The following is a 25,971-nucleotide window of genomic DNA, read 5'->3' on the forward strand; positions in this document are numbered from 1 at the left end:
GCCACAAGCGTTTATTTAAGAGAAAATAGTGAATGAAAAAAAAATACTTAAGTTATCAATTTTTGTTATGTCAATATTAAAAAACACAGAAATATTTAAAGTACAAGATATGAAACAAGCATGAAAATGAAACACAATGAAAAATTATTATCACGTAAAAACAAAGTAATATAGTGTATCCATCACAATATGTACATATGTCTCCCTGCTTGATGTGACTTTTGTGATTGTTTTCCCTTAGCCAGATTATCTAGATCCACTTTATAACCTGAGGTGCAAATTTGAATTGAAGTATGCAAATGTTCATCAGCCAGTCGAGAAGAAATTTTATTTTTTCTAAAACTCATGGCAGAAAATGCTTATTTGCAAATGTATGTGCGATTATCATCTTTGCGAAACTGATTAATTCTTCAATTTTTTTTTTTTTTTGGTAAGCATTGAGCAATGCCTTGTTCTATGGAGGGAATTGGTTCAACTTCAAGAAGCCCCCATAATTAAGGAAGAGTTAACCAAGGGATATCACCTACCCTATAGCACCTGGAGGACTCTGAACCATCTTAGAGTGGGAGTGTCCACTTCTGCATCTGGACACTCCAACTGTCTTAGAGTGGGAGTGTCCAGATGCAGAAATAACCTGATGAAATGGGGTTATGCAGATGATAACAGCTGTGACTGCAGAGACGTCCAAACTGACAAACATCTTTTATGTTGCCCAGATCTAATCGATGTGTGCTCTACGGATGACATTCTGACGGTCAATGACAAGGCGATACAAGCCGCTGTTTTTTGGATGGAGAGGATATGATTGGTGTTCCGGACTCAGAAAAAAAAAAATGTCAACATTAAAAGCATTCAAACATAATCGCATTTCAATGCTATTTTTATGAAAATTCACAAGTCTTGTTGAAAATTCCATTTGTAAATACCAGCAAAAGTTTCATTTTGTTGGTATCTCCAAATTGCATGGGAGAGATATCACGAAGTATAGGTATGAAATTATTTTTCATTTATTATTCATATTATAAAATGGATTATTTAAATAATTCAACATACAGGACACATGCCATGTAAGTATGGTCAACGTTTTATGTGCTGCCAAAAATGCACGTTTGGGCTGCCGGTTGCCGACCCCCTGTTCTAAACTATTCCATCAATCATTGACAAGCAGTGTGAAACAGTTTTCACACTGCTTGTCAATGAGCAGTGCGAAACAGCTTTCATTATATAGAATTATGATGAAAAACTCTTGTTAAAGCACTTATTATACTTTAACATAAAATAACACTCACATACCAAGCTTTATCTCATAGTCATTATCAGGAGTATACAGTATTTTTGTTTATTAGTTGTGTATTCTATGACCTGTGTGCTTGTATGTGGAATGAAACACTAGGAGAAAATTCCTGCTAACTCACCAGTTACGAAACACCATATAAGGTTCCTCTCATTATGAATTGAACTGAGATTTTTTTTTCAATTATAGGACATGGTCCTGTTGTTCTTTTAGTTGTGCTACAGAAGTGCTAAAGTTAAGAATATAGTAACTGCTGTCATGCTAAAAATGGATTGCTGTAGTTTGAAACTATTCTAGACACATTAGTATTGTTAAGTATGGTATTGTTATGTTCTTGTTTACACATAGTTGAATAGCAGTTTGATAAATTGTAGCTGACATTTATATTCACATGGTTAGGGTTGAGTATTATTTCCATTGATTCCAATATCTTTCTTTTAGTCTTATAACATCTTTCTAAGTAAGACCCCCCCCCCATCCACTTTAGTACATGCCTAATAGACTGGCTGTCATTTGGATTTGCAGAATTGATTACCTGACCAGATAGAGCTGAGACCTGTATTTATTTAATGTGCTCTGTGTTGTTCGATGAATTATTCTCTTTGTCCATAATTTGGGACTTTGCAATCAGACCAAAGGTGATAAACATTGAGTGCTTCAAGCAGCTGTGTTTCGATTTATAGATGAACCAAGGATTGTAATTGTAGTTAGAGGAATGAATGTGACTCTGATTTTATATTTCTTGAGAATTTTTACTAAATTAGGTGTAATAGTGGAGCTGATACATGGGAAAGGGAGATAGACATATCCTCTTATTTTGCTGTTATTAATTTCATGGTTGGTTTGTGGATGCAGCAAAAGTCTGGTAATAGTTCTTTTGTCTTAAGTATTCTTCTGGAATGTTGCCAGAAATTTGAGATCACTGGTGATTTCTTTATGCAAGCTTGTTCTCCTAGTGTTGATATGATGCCTAGTTTTTGGAAATGGATTTGTTTTTTGCATATTGTAATCAACCTATCTGATATAAATAATACCTCGCTGGTCTGGTTGTCTGAATGCATAGCATCCTCACTTTCTAAACGGTATAGAATTTGTATTGAAATTGTGAGGATTTGTCAGAAGCATCAAGAACTCAATCTCTTTGTTCTTGATGAATTTTGGTGCTTAAGATTGTTGACATTAGTAAAACCTGGTTCTCACAGTCAGATGTAACTGGAATAGAGTATAGAGGGTATAGTAATTTCAGAAAGGACAGAAAAGATAGAAGAGGATGCTACTAATATTAGATGATTGGACTCAAATCATCTAACCACTTAGGATAGAAAGTCAAGTTAATAATGTAGCAGTGAGTTTGGGGTTATCTAGTGTGAAATGGAGACTAACAGAGTGAAGTATATCCTGAGATTTTGTTATACACCTGGTAGTTCAGTTGCTGGGGATGGTGAAATGCATTGCTGAATTACCCCGATGGATACTAAATGAGTAATCATTATGAGTGGCTTAAAATTATTCAAACAGTGATTAGGTAGCAGCAGAAACTCATGAAAAGAACGAAGGAGAATTTCTTGAGCTGTTGCAACACAACTTTCTTAAGCAGCAGAACACAACTTTCTCAAGCAGCACGTAAAAGAAGCATTTTGAGACCAGAGAGTGTTAGATTTAATCATAGCATCACTGGTGGGGGGGGGGTCTCACTTAAAGTTGTGATTGTTTTCATACCAGTAAGTGATAGTGATTATGCTGCACTGACCTATGAAGTAGCTAAAAATATGAAATGTTCCAATTATGACAGGTTGCATGCTGAACTAAAAAGCTGGAAATTATGACAAACTCAGGTGAATACTATGTTCATTCCTATGATATGCTATGAGTGAACATAGAATAAACCATATATATTTTCCAGTGAATGGGAAGTATATCAGCAGTGTATGTGATGCTTTGAAAAGATACTTAAATAATGTGGTATCTGAAGGTGTCTCTAAAGAACAAATAGGATGAGAGCAAAATCAATGTACAACCTTATTAAGCAAGAGATCCATATGAAGATGAGAGGAATTATGAAATATATGAAATGCAGGATAGAGAATTGAGTAGTAGTACTGAAAGTTACATCAGAGTATGAAAATAAATTGCTTATGGCAGTCTAAAAGAATTTTATTGTTATGTTGTAAGTAAAAGAAAGAATGAGTGTGGAAGAATAACTTTAGTGACTGCAGATGGTACTCTTTTATCAGAAGCAGATGCAATGCAATTGTTCAAATAATGAGTACTCACTTTACTAAGATCTTTCAACCTTATTTATGTAACATTATGCACAGTGCTCCCACTACATTAAAAAGATAAAAGCACAAGAAAGAGTTTCTAGAACTGTTGCATAATTTAGATAAGAATTCAGCAATAGAGACAGATGGGATATTAGCACATATGCTAAAAGGATGTTCAGGCTTCAACTGAACTGGTTAGGTCCTTGATATATTTTGTACACCATTGCACAAAGGTGGTGCAAAGACTGTTGTGTCCAGCTATCGACCAATCAGTATCTCCGGATTCATTTTGAAGATTTTAGAGAAACTAGTAAGAACTGCATGCAGAAATGGGTTAATAGACAAGCTGCACTTTACAAGGAACAGCATTACTTAAAGGAAGTCATATCTGAACAGTTTGCTCAAATTTTATAATAATGTTATGGCTCAATTGCATGAAGGTAATGGATACATTATGATACTGTTGGACCTAAGTCATTTATTTTGTATGTTGATGTATGTTGTTCAACCTGGAAATTTGGAAAGACTTGTCAGGAGATGTTCATTTATATATATTTAATGGAATGACAAGCAGGGCAATGAGGGATGCATGAAATAGAGCACTTAATGTTTTGATTAAGGAACTGCAGACAAATAATAATGGTTGTCAATTCAGTGTCAGTAAACATAAAGTAATGCACCTTGGCATGATGAGATTTCCAACAACATATATTGGTGGGGATTATGCTTGAAGAAATTGATGAGGCTAGGGAGTTTGAAGTTATTGTGGATATGAACTTGAAGTTTAAAGGTCATATAGCAAAAACTGCAAATACAACTCAGTGGATAATTGTGATGTTGAATTGAACACTGACATGTAAGGATAAGGAAGTTTGCCTTAAAGAGGCAAACTTCCTTATCCTTATATATAACCTTGATATAACTGCACTTTGACTACTCTGTGCAGATTTGGTCTTCTTAGTTCAAAAATGCTTACAAAAGGATGCAAAGAAGAGTAACAAAGATGATATCAGGATTATAGAATGCAGGCTATGAGTACAGATTTAGATTATGTGGACTGCAGGAGAAAGGTGATATGGTGAAGGCTATAAACACTAAAAATGGTGTTAAATCATATCAGTTTGATGAAATTTTTTATATGAAAGGTGAGGAGAGGATATGGAGGCATTATTTGTGAAGTTAAGTTTGGGTATGTTTAAGAAAGGGATAAATTTTTTTCTTACAGAGAAGTAATATTAATATTTTCTTAAGAAGATTCTGCTTGATAGGTAGTAAACGATGTTGGTATTCTGTTTTTATATGAAATGACAATAAATCCCAATTAATTGGTTATTTTCAAAAAAAAAAAAAAAGTGTGTGTGTATGGACCTAATGATCGTTTTTAGGATGGGTATATTGTAAAATTGGCAAATAGGAGGAAAAAAGTGATATGGAGTATGTAGTCATTAGCAAAAGTAAATGAAAATTTGGTTCAATGGGGGAGAAATTTCATAGGGTATCAGAAAAACTTAAGTTACTCTCTGAATTCAGGGTGTAGATGTTTTGCATGAAATATGTTTGTGTTTATGCATTTTGGGGTTCAGGTAAAGGGTAATGCACTGCCAAAGGACATGGGTGTTAAAATGCCTTTACACAGTGAGTCTTAAATGAAGTATGACAGGTCCACTTTAACAATTCCATAATGTTAGAGTAGGGATATAATGAGCTGTTTCAGTTATTACTTTGACTGTATAGAATATGAATGCTAATTTAATTAAAATTTTTCAATAATATTGCAGTCTTGACAAGTAACAGATTGATTTGGAAGAAAATTGTAGATGAGAAATTAGTACAGGTATCCCTTGCTTAACGTGGGATTTGATTAATGCAGCAAAATTAATTGCGACAATCCCTTTATATATGTGGCAAGAGTTTTAATTAATGTGCCTTTAAATGTACCAAAATTCCACCAAATACGACACCATTGCTACAACCCATGAACATGGGCATCATTGCAACTTTCAAAGCCTATTTTCTTAAAAAGACATTCTCAAAGGCAGTGGAAACAACAATGGAAGGAAATGTGATTACGCTCCAAGAATTTTGGAAAAATTTTAACATTAAACACGCAGTTGAAAATATTCATGATTTGTGGGAGCAAGTGTCTTCTAGCTGCATGAGAGCTGTTTGGAAAAACAGTTTGCAGAATGCGCTAATGACTTAGGTGGTTTACAGAATCCTGTGAACAATGTGGATGAAGAAATTGTTGCAATTGGTGAAGACCTTGGTTTTGATGCAGAAGATGTTAAAGAATTATTGGATTTAATTCAAAAGATTTCAGTGACAATGATCTTCTTGAAATTGAACAACAATGCTCATATGAAGACAACAAATAAATGGAATATGAAGATGAGGTTCCAAAGGAGATAACAATCAAAGAACTGGATGGAATATTTCACAGTTTAGACTCACGTAGGCAGCAAGTAATGGATATGGATCCAGATGTTAATCGAAGAATGCTTTGCCTTGGTCTAGAGAGTCATTTTGCTTATCATAGAATTTATGCTGATAGGGAAAAAACTAAACCTGTTCAAATGTTCACCATTTCTTTCTCTCCTGTGCTTCTCTTATTGCTTGTTCTAGTTTAAGTCCAGTGATTCTTGATATTTGGTCAATCCACCTGTTCGTGGGGGAAGGGGGTCCTCTTTTTCTTTTCCCACATGGTTTACCCTGGATGATTACTTTTTCTATGCAGTTGCCTTCCCTTCTACATATGTGTCCAAAATAGTGCAGTATTCTCCTTTCAATTATGTTTATCAGTTTTGTGTCGATATTCATTTCTTCTAGGATACTTTTGTTTGTTTGTTTTTCTGTCCAAGACACTCTTAACAATCTTCTCCAGCACCAGATCTCGAATACCTCAATTCTTCTTTTGTCATCTTTTGTCATTGTCCAAGACTCAGAAGCATAGAGAAAGATCATAAAAACTAAGGTTTCTACAAGCTTAATTTTCGTCTTTTTGGAGATGTGCTTGTTTTTCCAGATCTTGGTTAAATCAGTCATCGCTTTCTTAGCTAGTGCTATTCTTCTTCTTATCTCTTTTGTACATCCATCTTTTTTTGTTATTATCACTCCAAGGTAGTTGAACTGGTCAGCAATTTCAATTTCTTCTATATCTATCTCTTCTACGTTGTTTAAAATCATTATTTTGGTTTTATCTTGATTTATTCGTAAACCATGGCTTATGCTTTTCCATTCTAATTGATTTAGGATGGATTTTAATTCATCCTAAATTGCAGTAATTAATGTAGGTACAAGCAGTTATTAAACATTTACTTTGCATTCATTTTTTATCTTTCCTAAAAGAGTACCATATAAAACGAATTAATCAGTAATTGATCATGGACGAAATGCAATTTTTACCATTGATTATTATTATATTTGATTAACATGATATTGATATACGCAGTAACATTGGAGATTAATTAATTGTGTTAATCAAGGGATACCTGTAATGATGTAAGTTTTTCATGTAGTACTATAATTCCTGTACACCCCTTGAGGGTACAAGGGAATTTGATGATGATCATTTTTCAGTAAATAATAATTATTATCTTTACATATCCCCAAGGGTCATCTTTAGAAACCTCCCAATGTGACAACACATCTGAAATTTCATACCTCATATCGCCTATTGCAAACAAAAAAAATGCATTTGCCTGACACTCCAGAAAGCAACAAACTTCTTTAGCCCACCCACGGTTTTAACACTGTAGAATCAAACCCAAAACCTGTTATGGGTTTTATTAACTCATAACCTAAAATGAAACCTAAATTAAAATATGTACAGCACTTGCTCAAATTAAAGGGAGAAACCAATTCAAGAAAAAATATGGGATTTGGTTTTGTTAACATTGAAAGTTTTATTATTATTATTATTATTATTATACCATGGTATTATTACACCAGATCATAGAGGTCAAGTTCATGTATTTTATACAGCACCTTTTGTGGGTTGTTATAGAGTTCACATTTGGAAATATTCATACAGTTTAGCAAATGCATTGGTGATGCTTCCTCGGTGTTACAGATTTTGCAGGTAGGGAAGACTTTTATGCTATTGCTAAACTTCATTGGTCTTGTGTGGCCGGTCTTGAGGTGAGAGATCATGATAGTGGCACTGCGATTAAACTTGGAGTTGATGGTAGCTCCTGGATTTTCTGCTGAGTACCAGTGGTGAGTCATGTCCTGAAGAATTGTTCTTTTTATGTTTTCTTTTTGGGTGGTTTTAAAAAGATTGAAATCTGTGGTATCACTTGATGTTGCGGCCATTTTTGCTACTTCATCTGCAGTTTCATTTCCCTTTAATCTCACATGGGATGGGATCCATTGGAAGATTATTTCGGAATCCTTACGTAGTTTATGTTTTTTGCTATGTCTCTAAGTATTTCTTGATGGCAAGTGTAGCAGTTCTTAATAGCTTGAAGGGCTGCTAAGGAATCTATGAAAAATATAAACTCCATCGGGTTTTGTTTGTCCAAATATTGCAGTGCTGTGTTAACCGGTTTCAGCCTTTTTTGAGGCTTCATCAGTAACTTAAGTAACTTAATGGTTGCACCTGTTTGTCAACTCGTATAGCTGAGTATATAAGTTCTTTTCGCTATACCCTTTGGTATCTATTTGGTCTAGTTACTCACTGATGAAGCCTCAAGAAAGGCTGAAACCAGTCTGGGTAGTGACCTCCCACCATAATGTAATAACAGCATACGTTTCCTAGGAAATGTGTTTTTACATTATGGAAAATACCAAGATTAGCGATCAGAACTTTCCCCACCTTTGCAACGAGTTGCCTGAGATTGTGCTACGTACTAGGACTACTTGCATTAGCTCACGCTAGTAACCGCCGATACTTTTCTAGTTTACTATATTTGGCATGAAACTCTCTGATTCCAATCTTTGAGTTTCCTATTCGGTTTTAAAACAACGTGGGATTTAATATCCCCTTAATTTGAATAATGTTTATATCGCCGAAATGAAGCCTATTGGCTCTTTATATTTAAGTAACTAAATGAACTGTTAAATTTGTGATCCTTGTAAACTTCATAAGAGAATTTACTTGATCACAATTTAACAAGTAGAAACCTTAATGAGAAAATAGTGCTTGCATCTAGGTATAAATGAAATAAATATATTGAAAAGAATAATTGTTAGCTAGTATAAGAACATTGATTGTATAATATTAGAAAAATAAGATAATTAATTTACAGTATTTAGTTATAAAAGTTTTGCATGTAAAAGGCTTGCTTGTTATGCACTTAAAACAAGAGATTGTAAGTTATGCTAATTCTTAGAAAAATTGGGTGAGCTGATAGAGTTTGATAAAGCTGACTCATAGGATTAACTAGAACCAAAGTAGAACCAAGAGCTAGAACTCATAGGATTAACTAGAACCAAGCCCAAGGTCACGGTCCCCAATTTAGACACTGTCGCGGGTCAGTCGCGTGCACATGGCCCACCAAAGGTAGAAGTTTCTGCAGGGAGATGCCGCCCTAACAGGTTACGATAAACAAAAAATTAATTCCAGGAGGTGCCGGTAGGGTGATAATATAAAAGGGTTAGGAACCCCCACCACCACCACCACCACCATGAGGTCTTTTGCCAGTTTTCGTTTGGAGGTTACCTTATGAGTTTCCTGAGTGATGGTCAGGAGTCCCCCTCCGTCCGCCATGACATGGAATATTAGTAAGTGGGATATAGGTCTCGTTTTCCTACCATCGAGAACAAAGGCCACTACATGGTCGGGAAGAAAGGTATTTACTGTATACTAAGCCAACCCTGGTCTAAAGGAAGGAGATCATCAATAGAATAATTGTGGATATCCTTATGGCAAATCTGATGACTGCAGAACAGCAGATAGATCGTGTTTTCTTAGAAGAAGCCTGATATGCTGTAATCGAGATGGCCCTCATGATCCAAAGTATCCCAAATATGTCCCACTACAGAAGGAATAATTCTTCAGGAATTGCAGACAATAATGTCTAGTAGAAGAGCTTCATCAAATGGTATTGTGAAAGATTTTATGTTAATTCTGTTAATTTGATTGTAGTTGTAGGCTGTAATTGTAGTTTGTATTACTAAGGAATTTGAAGGACTGGAATGAGAGTTGAACTAGGACTTTAGCTCACTTAATAGTATACAGAAAGAGGGAACTAGTTTATCAGTGTTACTGAATGAGCGATAATGTGTATGGATATTAGTATATATGTGATTTACCCTTAACTGAGAATGGTCAAAAGAATTGAACGGGCGTTCATTGTAGCAACGGAATCGCTAAGCCCACATAACTCTTGTAAATTAATGTGTATAATCCAATTGTCTAATTGAATTATTGTGTCATATTATTGTGCTTAAACGGGTGAGAGATTTAAGCCAACTTAATCATAGATGGGAAAGCCCCTTTATCTTGTGGGTGTAGAGTCTTTGTGGAGGCATAACAGTTTATCCCATGTGCTAGTGTGAGATTTTCATTTTTTGTATTTTGCTAGACTTATTAACATTGTATTAATTTAGTATTGAATTGGAGTTTTTAGAATTTAATGTATTGTATTGTATTTATGAGTTTAATAAACTTTTGCTTATCAAATATTCAGTTGTCTGAGATTGCCATTCGATGCACCGCTTATTATAACATACGAACCTCGGGGGGGGGGGGGGAGAGAAAAGTTAAGTTACGAGGTCAAGGTTATGACTGCATGATTATTTCACTTCTAGACTTATTTAGGAATTGCTTCTTGTTTTAAATTTCTTTATAAACTAAGTGTCCTAAATGGCACAGCTTTAAAAAATAAATGTTTTAGTAATTATATGAAGAGCCAAAGGCTTCAATTTGGTGACATGAACTTAATTAAGTTAAGGGATATTACATCCCATATTGTTTCTTAGCCGAATAAGAAACTCAAAGAGTTTCATGCCGAATATAGAAACTATATAAAGTTTGGCGATTCCAAGCGTAAGCAAATACCTGGATAGTGCAACACCTGATCCATTTGGTAGTGCAGATTGAGGCAACTCATAATAAAGGTGGAGCAAGATCTGATCACTATTCTTAGTATTTACCCATAATGTGAACTTAGCTCTTAGGAGCTGTATTACTGTTCTACGTTATGAGAGAAGGGCACTACACATCCCATATTATTTCTTAGCCAAATAAGAAACTCTTTGAGTTTCTTATTCGGCTAAGAAACAATATGGGATGTAATATCCCTTAACTTAATTAAGTTCATGTCACCAAATTGAAGCCTTTGGCTCTTCATATAATACCAAGTTTGTAGCGAACAGAACTTGCATCCCGTCTATGAGAATTGCCAAGAGGATGTCCTAATAAATTACTAATTATATGAAGAGCCAAAGGCTTCAATTTGGCGACATGAACTTATTTAAGTTAAGGGATATTACATCCCATATTGTTTCTTAGCCGAATAAGAAACTCAAAAAGTTTCATGCACAGTAATACAGCTCCTAGGAGCTAAGTTCACATTATGGGTAAATACCAAGAATAGTGATCAGAGCTTGCTTCACCCTTACTATGAGTTGCCTCAATTTGCACTACCAAATGGGTCAGGTGTTGCACTATCCAGGTATTTGCTTACGCTTGGAATCGCCGAACTTTATATAGTTTCTATATTCGGCATGAAACTCTTTGAGTTTCTTATTCGGCTAAGAAACAATATGGGATGTAATATCCCTTAACTTAAATAAATGTTTTAGGATACTAAGAGGAGCAAGAGCTTAGATTTCTAGTATGGAAGTGACGATACGCAGAGAAAAGGGATAAGATATGTAAAGGAAAGTAAAATATAAGGGAAATATATAATTAAACAAGAATGGGTCACAATAGAACTATTACTACTAGCTGACAAACATGATGCATCTGCATCCAGGAAACCAAACTTCGATAAACCAACAAACTAAACATTAAAAACTATGAAATCATATGACAAGATAGGTCTATGGACCAAAATGGAGGAGGGCTTCTGACACTAATCCGAAACTTGTCATATAAAGTTGTTGAGTTAGACATAGTATCAGAAGGAACTGAAATACAAGGAATCCAAATACTGGAACCAAGTAAAAAGCCATTAAACATATTCAATTGTAATCATCCTCCTGACAAACCTGGACCAAATCTTTCCAACCTATCCCATCTCATTGAAGAAAACTCCATTATCTTAGGAGACATGAATAGCAAACACCTGTTATGGGGTTCTGAGGAAATAAATCCAATAGGAGAAAACCTGAGTAATTTCTTAGATGAAACAGGACTAATAACTCTACAGTGGAGAACCTACTTATCTGTCTCATTCTTATGGTACAGAAGATGCCCTAGATATCACTGCATTGTCTCCTGATCTTCACAACAAAGCTATTTGGTTTATTTTGGAACCAGTAGGAAGCGACCATACTCCAATATTAATCAATCTGAACCCAACTGGACCCAATGACTAGACCCATCCAAAAAAGCAAATATCACTGGAACTTCCAGAAGGCAAATTGGGAGAAATACAAGGATGAAGTAAGTAAAATGCTGAAAGATCACACATACCATGATGACTTAGACAAAGACTATATAACTTGGAAGAATACTATCCTAAATGCAGCAAAGAAAAGTATCCCAAAGTGCTACAGGAGAAAAGTTATTTCAAACTACACAAAGGTTCACCAGGAACTTGCCAGTTAAATAACTAAACAAAATGAATTATTTAACATCTTAAAAATTGGAAGCTCTCCAGAAACCAGGATCGAGTACAACAAGATAAACATTGAATAAACATTGAAAGTAACTAGATTTACCTCATGTCATGAAAAAAATGTTTTAGATCTTGAAGCTTGCACTACAGAGCTTGTCAGATAAATAGAGGAATGTAACATAGTATCGTTAGCAAAACTGTGGATTGAGTTCAAGTGAGAATGGACATATTGGAGAAAGAGGTCAGATGATAGTGCTTGATACATGTTTTGAATTTGAAGTCCATCCATGACATGCAGTGAACAACGAGAAAAAACTGTTATCCAGTTACAAAGGATGGAAACCATAGGATGACTGCTGAACAATCCTCTATGCCAGACTGAATCAGATGCCTTCTAAATGTCAAGTACAACAGCAAAGATTTCTTCAAGCCTTTCTGTGATACATTTTCAGAGGTGGGTGATATAAGTTATGTCACCCACAGATATTTAAAAGTCTAATCCACTAGTTCTGATATTTGAACTCCTATTTTACAACTTAAATATCAACTTGTCATGTGGTGGTTTATCAGATGTTTTTTAAAGATTAAAATTACAAGATATGCATTTCCCTCATCAAATACACTTTTTCTTTTTATCACAAATGACTCGATTATTGAAACGAGTCTCCCTTAACAAATCTATGCTGATCTTCATAAATAATGTTATGGAGATCAGCCTATCTGTCTTATCTAACTTTATCTGTCTAATTCTGTATATGAAGTGTAATTTATCCAAAATCTTGACAGCCACAGTAGAAATATACTCTGGATTGCAGTCTCATGCCTCAGTTTTATCTCTATTCTTATGCATTCTAATTGTGCAACTAGAAAGTTCCCTTGTTTGGGAAATTTTTTGTTGCACAATTTTCATTAAATGACATTACAATTTCTTAGTACATTCCACTAAAAGAACAGAATGAAATATCATTCACTCCAGTTTGAGCACAGTTAGTAGTTGGAAGGGGATCAGTTGTTTGATGCTGTTGCCACACTCTTCCTCGATGAGTCTTTGGACTCCCTGGAGATGTCACATAATAATAATAATAATAATAATAAATTTAAAGAAATTTCATATGCACTCCACCAACATTTGTGGCATAAATACCAACATAAACGAGTGCACCATCACCTACAGATATTCAAACCTAATCTCCTATTTTTCACCAAACTCTCACAACAACCACAATCTCTCTCTTAACTGTACAGATTATCTCTATTTCATTCCTTTTGCCACAAGGCTGGTAAATTTTGCTTTGGCACAATCTGATATTCCTTGTCAGAGGATGCTTTAAATTTTAATCTCCTCTTCTTGACCTTCTTTGCTTCATTATGTATCATTCATCTGCTGTCTTTTCTGCTATTACGTCAATGTCATCGGCAAACCTGAGATTACTGATTTTTTTTTTTTCTTCCACCAACTGTAATTCCATTACCATTGTTTTCCAAGACTAAGTTTATTTTATGTTCCAAATAAAGATTAAAAAGCATCAGCAAAAGTATGCAGGCTTGATGCATACCTCTTTCCATTTTGAAAGACTTGCTGTAGTTGCTATTGATTTCTATTAACATTTCTAAGGAATGTAGAGAACTTTAATTAGGTGCACTATTTTATCTATTCCATACTGGTTTATTATTCTCCATAGTGCATTATGCCACACTGAATTGAAGGCCTTCTGTATATATATATATATATATCCTTTACCGGTACAGATCACTAAAGTAAATTATCAAAGATTACTAAACTAAAGCACTGGCCTGGTTGGCCGAGTGGTGAGCATATCCACTTTCCAGCCAAAATTTGTGATTGTGTGTGGAAATACTAGTGGTGGGCAATAGATGGCGTTGGTGTAGTTGCAGTTAGCTGTAGAGTAGGTGCCCTCCCTCGATGAGTCTTTGGACTCCCTGGAGGTGTTACATAATAATATATATATATGTAATATATAATAAATAAATTACCTCCAGCTTTACCTGAAACATTGCATCACATGCCTCCTGCATCCTTCTACCAGAAAGTCATCAGAAGAATCTTGAGTAGCTTAGATATCAATAAAGCATCCCACCAATTGTGCTCAAGCATTAGTTCAATAGCTCAATGTGCTATTGAACTAATGCCTTCCTTGATCATCTCTTCACTATGTTATGCTTAGCTAGCATCTACCCCACAGCATGGAAGCAAGCCCATATGCAGCTGATTCCCAAAAAAAGAGAGAGAGAGGGTAAGTGTTATCATTAAATTATCAACTTATTGCTGTTCAAAGTATTGGAAAAGGTTATCCATAGTCAACTTTTTAGCACTTGGAAAACTCAACTAATCAGTGACCACCAACATGGATTCTGCCGTCGATGTCCACAAGAAATCTCCTCATTTACAATCACTCACTTTCAAACATACCACAGAAAGGTTTTGAGAAACTTGTGTTGCACTTAACTTTTCCAATACATTTAATAAAATTGCTGTCTTTTGATCTTTCTTCTGCCATTTATAATTGGAATGTCACTTTCTCAATCATTAGAGAACAAGTTGGAGGGTAGATTGACTTACCTATATCCAAATCCCAAATCCACCCCTGCTTAGAATACTGTTCACACATGTGGGATAGTGCACCTAAAACTTCCCTAAAAATTCTTGACACAGAGGAGAGCAATTCGATACGAGATGCAATGTTTCATCACTATCCTATTTTACAGGTACTTCAATGGGCATTGCTCCACTGAACTGGGCTTGTTGCATCTGTTAATACAAGAGCAGCAGCAGCTGCTCAGCATTCTTTTACTGTGCAACTGAAAATGCACTAAGCCTTCAACTCCTCTTCCTCTTTTATTTCATCCACTTCTGTCCTTTGGAACATCCTTCCTCATGAAGTATTCCAAAAATAAGTATTCAATAAACTTCTCTCTTTCTCAGTCCCAACCTGAACCCTACACACCACACTGATATGATTGTAGGTTCCTTGGACCTCTCATGTATGGATCAATAAAAAATAAAATAAAATAAAATTGGCTTTGCTGATAATACAGAGTTGTGGAGAAATATAAAGAGCATTGCTGAGGTTAATTCCCAGGAAGATTTGAATAGACTTTTTGCTTATACAAATGATTTGGGTTGTAGTTTTTATGTAACACTTGATAGTGCTGAGATGTAAGGCTGTGTGCTGTATTGGCTGTGAGATTCAAGATCTGGTGGTGATGGTTGACAGTGAGCTGAAGTTTAGAGGGCACATTGCAATTGTTGCAAATACTGCACATCACATTGCTGCAATGATAAGGATTACATTGATAAGTAGGAATAAGGAGGTGGTTGTGCCACTGTATAAAGCAGGCATGGGCAACCTTTCCTAGTTCGGGGGCCAAATTATCATTTTGTCTCCGAGTCCAGGCCTGACCAGATTATTAAATAAAATAAATTAATATTAGATGAATTAAAACAAGTTGCTACTTCATATTTCATTTATTTATAATATAATGCAAAGCTCTACATAAATTTTATAATATAATGAATGACATAATTTAATGTGAAGATTGGCCTTGTACTTCAACTACGAGACTATCAATATTGACCTTTATATTACTTAAGGATAATCACATAGAATTTTCGAGGTTTTCGTCCGTTATTCTTGTCTGCATTTTTGATTTATTGTATTTCATCCTCAAAAAAAAAACGTTCACACATATATGTGCTGCCGAAAACACAAATGATTTTTCTTGAAAAGGCACGTAAATTTGTATATTTTTTTTTCACCAAATAAAATTTATAAAAATCTGTCAAAGCAGTGTTGTTAAATTGTGATTTTAGCACTAAATCCGCCTGAAGCTCAATAAGTTCCATCTGTAAGTTTTCTGGCACATTATTTACATCAGCATCCATTGGACGAGCAAATATAGCAAACGTGGAATCTTTGTTTTTGAAGTCGGCAAACCTTGTATCAAATTGCTCTATTAGTGCCTTCAGTTCATCTCCATAACAATTATAAGGGATATTTTTATGAGTTGCTAGAGTAGGAAAATGATAATAATTAATAACTCTTATCTGACTTTCCACAATCTTAGTTTATTACAAAAAGCTTTGACTTGTCCATGCAGTTCATGAACCAATTGTCCTTGTTTTTGCAATTTAAGATTCAGTTCGTTTAGGCATCCGGTGACATCTACAAGGAATGCTAAATCACACACCCACTCATCATCTTTTACTTGGTTAATTGGGTTTCCTTTTATGTCCATAAAATCTGCAATGTCACAGATCATAAAATCGTTTTAACATTTTACCTTCACTCAACCACCTCACTTCACAATAATAAGACACATCTTCATAATCCGAAAATAGGTCTACCAAATGCTTCTTAAATTGGCAGTGATTAAGTGCACGTGACTTAATAAAGTTAATACTGGCTACTACATCTTCCATAACATTTGTGAATTTAATCGATTTTGCACATAGATTTTGTTGGTGGATAATGCAGTGAAAATTTGTTAAATTTTTCGAATGGATCTGTAGTTCTATTGCTCTTTCATGAACTATTCCAATAAATCTCTTCTGTGCACCAACCATTGCAGGGGCATTGCAGATAGTGAACTCCATTTAAGCCGAAATCTCTCGAAGACTGTGTTGACTGTTTCGAATATATCTTCACCGGAAGTTGTTCCTTTTAACAGCTGAAGCACCAATAATTCTTCTGTGATGTTGAAATCCGCATCAACTCCTCGAATAAATATTGCAAGTTGTGCTGTATTGGAGGCATTGTTGCTGTCATCCAAAGCAATTGAAAATGCTTTCAATCTACCAATCTTCTCTTTTAAACTTTTTTTGTTATCATCAGCCATAATTTCTATCCATCGGACAATAGTACGTCTCGACAAACGAATATACTCGAAGTCTTTTTTTCTTTTCAGGACATATTATACTTGCAACATCCAGCAGACATTCTTTGATAAATTTTCCTTCACCAAATGACTTAGAATGCTTAGCGATTTTTTCGCTTACCACAAAGCTGGCCTTGACAATGCTGTGATGCTACTTTCTTTGCTTGTTGAACATTGGCTGCTGGGTATCCAAAGTCTTCAACTTCTGTATTTTATCTTTTCGTAGTTCTCCATCAATTTTTGAGTGATCTGCATGTCTCGAAGTAAAGTGTCTCTTCAAGTTGTATTCTTTGTTAACGGATTACGGATTCATTGCACAGAAAACATACAGGAAACCTTTATTCCGATTAAAATAATAATCCTCCGTCCAATTGTCTTGAAATTGATGATTCTCTGCATCTACTTTTCTTTTTTTTTGCAATAATCCCTGACATAATCCCAAATTTATAAGCAATATTCAGAACTGTGAAACAAAACTGTCTTCTACACCGCAGGCACTGAACAGAACACAACATCAGTGCAGGCATGAAACAAAGCACAACACCAATGCAAGTACCGAACTGACATGTTGTAAAACGTTCACACATGCCGCTAGTTAAAGTGAGAAAGAGCCTTGGTTGGAGAAAACATAGTGTGTTTTGCACAAGTCATATGACGTCAGCTTAATGTGCAATACACCATGTTTTCTCCCACCATGAATCAGACAAACTTTGCTGAAATAGATTAGGCCGGATCAAAAGAAGTAGAGGGCCGGATCCGGCCCACGGGTCGATGGTTGCCCATATGTGGTATAAAGAATTGGTCACACGTTCACTGTGGTCAGATATGACTAGTTGTGCTAGTTTTCATTGTAATGTGAAAACATTGTAAAAAGTCCAGAGATGAGCAATCACAGTTTTACTAAAATGCTCTGTAAATACTAGGTATGACAAGGAGATTAATTTTTGAAAATTATGGAGACAACTACGTGTTTGAATATAAACTTTAGTTTAATATAACTAAAATCTACATTCGATGTTTCGACCTTTATGTCAAGGTTTTTTCCCACCAGAGGTCAGGCCAACAATTGTTGTAGCGGTTGGTCAGTGTCTAACAAACCAGTTTTATTCTAGTATAGCTTGTTTCCTGTGTATAGTTGTATGCTCCAGAAGATGACCTTGACATAAAGGTCGAAACGTCAAATGTGGATTTTAGTTATATTAAACTAAAGTTTTTATTCAAACACTGTAGTTGTCTCCATAATTTTCAAAAACGCATTCGGATCACTGTGTAAGCCTAAAAGAAAGGACAAGGAGATTAAGATTCAATATAATAAATATGTTGTTGGTTTAATGGATCTCCTACAATGAGTCTGCTGACTCCATGGAGGTTGATTTGATGATAATAAAAATCATGAAGCAGTCCACATTTTTTTTTGTTGACCTGGTTAGCTGAGCATTTAACTTACTTTCTCTCCAATCAGTAGGTGGTGGGATTAAATTTTGTCATTGGCATGAATGTGTATTTTTGAAATGTGAAATGAATTTCATCTCCACTTTGTGAAATCACTATCTCATATATGTTCGATCTCTAGAGCAGGGTTTTTGGATTATAAATAAAAATAAATAAAAAATACAAAAATATTTTAAAAAAATTCTTGGTCTGTGCATGGTACTAGTTTAGTATAGGTTTACACCCTTTCATGCGGGCGGGGCATATGGGGGAAAAAACTGGCCTCTTAACTTTAATGCTGTATTATTTCTCTATAACACCGAAGTCTCTTGTTTCATTTGACTTCTTGCTCTAAATTCCCATTAATGTAATATTCTGCCTACAAAACTCTCACTCTAAAATGCGTAACTGTAAACTTGGTCAGAAAAAGTGGTCAGAATGAGTCATTAATTTGAATGTCAAATAATTGAAAAAAATGTTTTCACATAACAGTTTTCTTATAATTTATGTTACTTTTTTTTTTGTTTACATGGTTATATAATCTGCAAAGTACATAGATTTAGATGATGCTAATTCATATTTGGTAATAATTTTCTATTCAATAAATTAGAATTGCAAATCATTCAACACATTTTGTTTTATTGTTCTAATTTTTTGATTCAGAGGTGTATATATGAAGACAAGCTATATTATATTTCAAACAGTATGTTAAAGTGACAGTTTGATCAACGGTTATTCTACTGGCCTGACATCTTGTAGGAAAAAAAAAACTATATCAAAGAATTTCTATTTATAACATCATCATCATCATTGAACAAATTCATATAGATAGTTTTAATACAGCAAAAAGTGGTGGCTTAATCCATAATTTAGCATAGTGTACCAGTATAGAGGAAGTAGCCAAAAGTTACCAAAAGGAGAACTGGCATCCACAGTATACTCGAAAAGAGAGCTTGTTAGGAAGAGATAAAGTGTGTTGATCTCTTCCTAGGAGATTGTGTGTGGTCATTGCTAATGGCAAACACCCAAGTATCCCTGTCTGCTTAATCAGTGAAACTGAAGAAGTTAAGCCAATTCGAGTTCTGGACATTGAAGTCCCCTAGAAGGATGACCTCACTGTTAGGATATTTTGACTGTAAAAAGAATCAATCTTTAGAGAGAGAGTGTTGAAGATGTCAGAGTTAACACAGTTTTGAATGTGATAGAAATAGTGAATGAAAGTGGCAGGTTGGTTTGGTAGAGAAAATTTGAGCCAAAGCAGATCAAACTAGGGGGGGTGGGATTTGAGATTTTGTAATCTCTGACATGGTATATCAGTTCTGATGAATGCACAAGTGCCACCCTTGTAGGAAAGAATTGTGTAAGATGTGTGGGCAGTTGAGGTGGACAGTGGTTGCCATTTTGGGTTCTGATAGGAATGGTAATTCTGGGTTTTGATGATTGTATGTGGTGGTGCTCATCATTTATATTGCATGTTTAGGGGCATGCAGCTCTCTACATGGTATTGAAATTCTAAAGAAATGGCTTATGACTTCTTACACCTCCAAACCCACAAATTCTCTGTGTCTGATATTGAGATAAGGAAAGCAGCCTTCTCAAGACATATCAGCTCCTGTCAGTATTATTATTTTAGGCACCTTCCGTTTCTTCAACATATGTGGCAACTGTGGATTTGGATATTTTTTCCCGAGTAACAGCACCTGGACATTTTCCTTGACATCTGACTGTCATTCCCATCCAGAACATTATCTTCTTTATAGGCAAAAGTTTTTCCATAGTTTTAATTGCATCCATTTTCTTGTAATTAGCAACCGAATCATCTCAGTAGGTAATGCCCTATGACTTTCATTTAGGAGAGTGGATGTTTATAATTGATCAGAAACTTTCCATTAATAATATAATACTATTGTTAGCTCTAAATAAAGTAAAATGCTGCAAGTTATGTTTTTATCAGCTTTTATTTGTAATAATTTGTAAGTACAGTGTGTGTGTGTGTATGTGTATATATATATGCATTTTTGAAAATTATGGAGACAACTACCGTGTTTGAATAAAAACTTTAGTTTAATATAACTAAAATCTGCAATTCGACGTTTAGACCTTTATGTCAAGGTCGTCTTCTGGAGCGTACAAATATACACAAGAAACAAGCTATACTACAATCAAACTGGTTCGTTAAAGACACTGCCCAACTGTTACCACAATTGTTGGCTGGCCTGACCTCTGGTGGAAAAAAAAAAAAATTTAAAAATAAAAAATTATACATCAACGCTAGAGTCCTATTATTTGTGTTGTCTACTATATACATATATTAACATCATTCCAGCCAGTTGGAGTGGGATGGTTTCTAATACTAGCAGATTGGCTAGAGTCCTGACTTATGTTGAATCTTTCATATTAGGTAGGCTGAATGTGTGCCATCCCTACCTAATATGAAAGATTCAACATAAGTCAGGACTCTAGCCAATCTGCTAGTATTAGAAACCATCCAACTCCAACTGGCTGGAATGATGTCAATATATGTATATAGTAGACAACACAAATAATAGGACTCTAGCGTTGATGTATAATTTTTTATTTTTAAATTTTTATTTTTTATTTTATTTTTTTTCAACAGAGGTCATGCCAGCCAACAATTGTGGTAACAGTTAGTCAGTGTCTTTAACGAACCAGTTTGGTTGTAGTATAGCTTGTTTCTTGTGTATATTTGTATGCTCCAGAAGATGACCTTGACATAAAGGTCAAAACGTCGAATTGTAGATTTTAGTTATATTAAACTAAAGTTTTTATTCAAACATGGTAGTTGTCTCCATAATTTTCAAAAATGCATTCGAATCACCATGCAAGCCTAAAAGAAAGGATGTATATATATATATATTTTTTCCCCACAGTCAATAAGTAATAATGAGTATTAGGTAAGTGAGATATTTATTACGATGAAAGCTGTTATAGCTCAGCATAGTAAAATAAAGTTGTTTATAAAAAGTTATCTATACATGTAATCTACAACACATTATATTATTAATTTAGATTATTCCAAATATCTTTGACAACTTTTCAATTGGTTATTCTTTGCATTGCTATAGAGGAAGAAAATTGGCATATCTATACTTGAGGCTACCCAATCATATAAATTTATTGATATACATAGTTTTACACACACACACACACAGAGAGAGAGAGAGAGAGAGAGAGAGAGAGAGCATGAGCTGGGAAGGAAATATACAAATATGTTATTATTATTGCTCAGTTTTGTCATACATCTGAAAATTTAGCTGATAAGAACAATTTTTGATATACCATATTGTATTTTTTTTCCCTCCTCTTTCTAGGGCTGTATTTTTAGGCCATTTGTGTCGTGCACTGACAGAGCTGTGCCCTCACCTTAAAGAATGTGTTTTTGTAAGTTTTAATATGTCCCCAGAACAACCTCATAGAAGAACATTAATTCCCTATGGACATATCAGCATGATAAAAGTATGCTTAGATATTTATATTCATCTCATATTAGGATAATATAACAGAGCACTTTATATTCATTTATTTCTGTTATAATAAACACTTACCATAATATCAAAGTAATTACTTCAGTTATTTGAGTAACATGTATTATGCTGTCATTGTTGTTATGTGCCATCTAGTTGTTTTCAACTCTTGGTGATCCTGTGAACAAAGGCTCTCCATCCCACTTGGCCTCTTGTCCTTTCTTTCAGTAATTGTAAGTTAGTTGGTAAGTTCTTTTATGTTGTCCATCCAACTCTTTTGTGGTCTTCCTCTTTTCTCATTATCTCAATCTTCTCCAACATAACTGCCTTTTCTAATGATTCATCAGCTCGCATAATATGTCCAAAGTACATCAACTTCTGTTTAGTGATCATTGTCTCCAAGGAGCATTCTGTCTTTTTATTCTCTAAAACCTTCTTATTGGTCATTCTATGAGATTGCAGTCCATGGGATTCTTAATAGTCTACTCCATACCCATAATTCAAATGAATCAATTCACTTTTTGTCTTTCTTCTTAATAATCCAGCTTTCACACCCATACTTCACTAGTGGGAATACCATTGCTTTGACAATTCTAACTTTCATGCCCTTACTCACACCTCTATCTTTCATAATTTTTGTCAGGTTTAACATTGCTTTTTTTTCCCATGACTATCCTTCTTTTAATTTTATCTTCAACATTTACCATCATTTCTGATTCTGGACTCCAGTAAATCATAACCTTCAATTATTTCTGTTTTATCTTCCTCTATTATAAATTCATTTAAATTGCCAGAAGTCATCACTTTTATTTTGTTCATGTTTAAATTAAGTCTGGCTCTGTTACTTTCCGTCTTAACCAATAGAATCAACTGCTCCAGATCTTCCTTAGTTTCTGCTATGAGGGTTGTATCATCTGCATATCTTAAATTATTTATTTTTCTGCCATCATCTTAATGCCAACTAAATCTTTGTCTAAATCAGTCATTCTTATATATTCACTATAAATATTGAAAAGGTAGGGTGACAGTATACATCCCTGCTGCACCCCTTTTTCCCACTTGAATACTGTCTGTTTTTACTGAAGCTTCTTGGTTGTCATACAGCTCTCTTTTCAAGAGAATTAGATGTTCAGGTTCCCATTGATCTCATTACAACCCACAGTCTGTTGTGATCCATGCAGTCAAAAACCTTCCTATAATCAATAAAACAGATGAATACTTACTTTCAGCATTCTCGTTCTTTCCATACTCCATCTCTTGTTTGCTATTTGGTCTCTAGATCCTCTATCTCTCCTAAAGCCTACCTGTTCTTGTGGTATTTCTCTATTCACATATGGCTCCAACCTTTGTTGGATCACTCTCAGCATAACTTTACTTGCATTTGAAATTAATTAAAGCGATGGTTCTATAAATCTCACAATCTCTGGGATCTGATTTTTTTTGGAATTGAGATGAATACTGTTTTCCAATCTATTTTATTATGCTATTAACATGCTTAATAAGCAGTATATATTTCTTCTGTATGATAGGTAAAGTATACTTGCAGATACATCTTCATATATATTATTGTTTGTTATGATAATTAAAAGTAAAATCTCTGAATTAGATTGTAAAAAAAAAAAAAAAAAAAAAAAAATCAACTTTCATTGATTCATTTTACAAGCCATATCACCAGATGTAACTCTTTAACAAATTAGATGAACAGATGAACAGTAGGATGTTGCAGCCTTTGATTGGAAAAAACCTGACTTGGATTCTTGTGTGATGGTAGGCACTTTTTGTCATCATGAAATGCTTGAGATATACTCTCAGGGAATGTGCAGAATATTATGGTAATGTTGCATGAAAGTTATAGCTTCCTATCAGCAATTTTCATCCAAATTCATTTGTTGCCTATTAGAATTCCAATATCATCAGATTTTTTTTATTTCAGTCTTCTAAGGCACTTCTTACTATATCAGTACACCTAACCCTTGGTCTTCCTGTATTTTTTTCTTTTTTTCCTGCCATCCTGCAAAAAAAAATACCTGTTTTGCTAATCGTTCTTCTCTCATTCTATTTAAATAACTATGCTGCCTTAACATTAGCTCTTGTCTTGCACATTTCTGAATACCAACAATATCAAATTTCTTCTCAATATTCTTAATTTTTAATATGATTATGCCAACAATGACATTTGTTCACTCTCCTAATTTTTTCACAGAACTCTCATATCTTTGGGATGAATCATAGCATTAGAGAATAATAACAAGGTAAGGCAATTAAAATATAAGAAAAAAGGTGTCATATGTACACTGATTCAATAGTTAAATTGGCACTTGACAATGGAATCACTACATTGAGCTTCCAGGGAGTTAAAATAAAGAATGTGACAAGGGTATCAGAAAAACAAAAGTAAGAGATGGTAGTGCTGCTATAGATCTGGCAATTCATTTGCTAGGAATGAAGAAGCGCATCACAAAATTACCCTGATGAGTACTAAATGAAGAACTATTATGGATGACTTAAACTATCTGAATATTAATTGAGTAGCCGAGAAAAACTTATAAGAATGAAGGAAAATTTATTAAGCTTTTGCCAGACAACTTTCTCAATGTGAAAGTAGGAACTTGAGGTCAGAGAGTATTAATTTTGATCATAGTGTCAGAAGATATCTCAGTTAATGATGTGACTTTTGCCACCAGTTGGAGAGGCGTGATCATGCCATTCTAACCTTGGAAGTCACCAAATATGTGGATGTACCTATCACAACAGGATATATGCTGAAATACAAAGCTGGAAATTATGAGAAACTCTGGAGGATACTATCTTTGGTTCCAGGAATATCAGCAGTGCATGAAATCTGTGAAAGATGCTTAAATGATGCAGTAATCTGAATGTGATACTGGAGTTCTAAAAACAAATAGGATGGGAATAAAATGGATGTGCAATCTAATTAAGCAATAAGCAAAAGATCTGTAAGAAGATGATGCTATGGAAGGAATATCATGAGTATGAGTGAGAGTAGTTATGAAATATATAAAGCACAGGCTAGAAAAGTTACATTTATAGTATGGAAAGCAAAGTTTGAATATGAAAAAAAATTGGCTATGCAGGCTAAAGACGACAGAAAAATTTTATCATTATGTTGCAAGTAGAAGAATAACTTTACTGATTGCACACAGTACGTTTGTATCAGAAACAGATGCACATATGCTGAAGGAAAGATCCCACAGGAATGGAAAGAATGCATGATAATTCCATTTCACAAAGGTTGGGCAAAGACTGTTGCATCTAACTATCGACCTGTCATTATCTCTGGAGTGGTGGAGAAGATTTAGAGAAGTTGGTATGAATTTGCATAAAGAAATGGGTGAACAAAAAAGCTATACTTTGCAAGGAACAGTATGGGTTTACTAGATGGAGGGTATGTCTCAGCACTTTCCTCATTTTTATAATGCTATGGCTGAGTTAGATAAAGGGAATATGCACTATCATGCTGTTGGACTTTACGATACCACATGAAAGGTTGTTGCATAAACTGAGAATGTGGGATTGGAAACTATAATAAGTGGGTGACTGGCAGATAGATTTCAGAAAGTGGTATATGGAGGTGCATATTTGCTAGATTTAAGGCGACCAGTGGTGTACCCAAGGGATCGGTCCTTGGACCATTGTTGTTTAATCTGTATGTTTATCCAATGATGTTGGATAGTGCCTATGAGTACTTACCACAGCTACATACAAGCCACAAGTGTGGTTACGCTATGTAGATGATGTGTTTGCCATCTGGCCCCATGGACAAGACACTTTGGATGCTTTTGTCACCTACCTAAACAGCCAACACCCCAAAATTCACTTCACAGTAGAAAAAGAATCAAATAACTGTTTACCAT

At 34.7% G+C, this 25,971-nt stretch overlaps 1 protein-coding gene across 6 annotated transcripts in view; it reads left to right on the forward strand.

Moving 5' to 3' along the window:
- The window catches only part of Cog1 (conserved oligomeric Golgi complex subunit 1), a 580,539-nt gene that overhangs the window by 339,246 nt on the left and 215,322 nt on the right, over positions 1-25,971 (forward strand). For all 6 annotated transcript variants that reach the window (XR_016549365.1, XM_090403917.1, XM_090403919.1 and 3 more), the window contains exon 21: positions 21,944-22,088. Coding sequence is in view for 5 of the 6 variants with exons in the window: in XM_090403917.1 (XP_090260043.1) it covers positions 21,944-22,088 (145 nt within the window). In the remaining variant the exon portion in view is untranslated. The remainder of the gene's footprint in view (positions 1-21,943; positions 22,089-25,971) is intronic.

This window comes from Typopeltis vanoorti, chromosome 14 (genome assembly GCF_054136105.1).
Source record: "Typopeltis vanoorti isolate ZY-2024b chromosome 14, IOZ_Tvanoo_1.0, whole genome shotgun sequence".
NCBI classification, from domain to species: domain Eukaryota; kingdom Metazoa; phylum Arthropoda; class Arachnida; order Uropygi; family Thelyphonidae; genus Typopeltis; species Typopeltis vanoorti.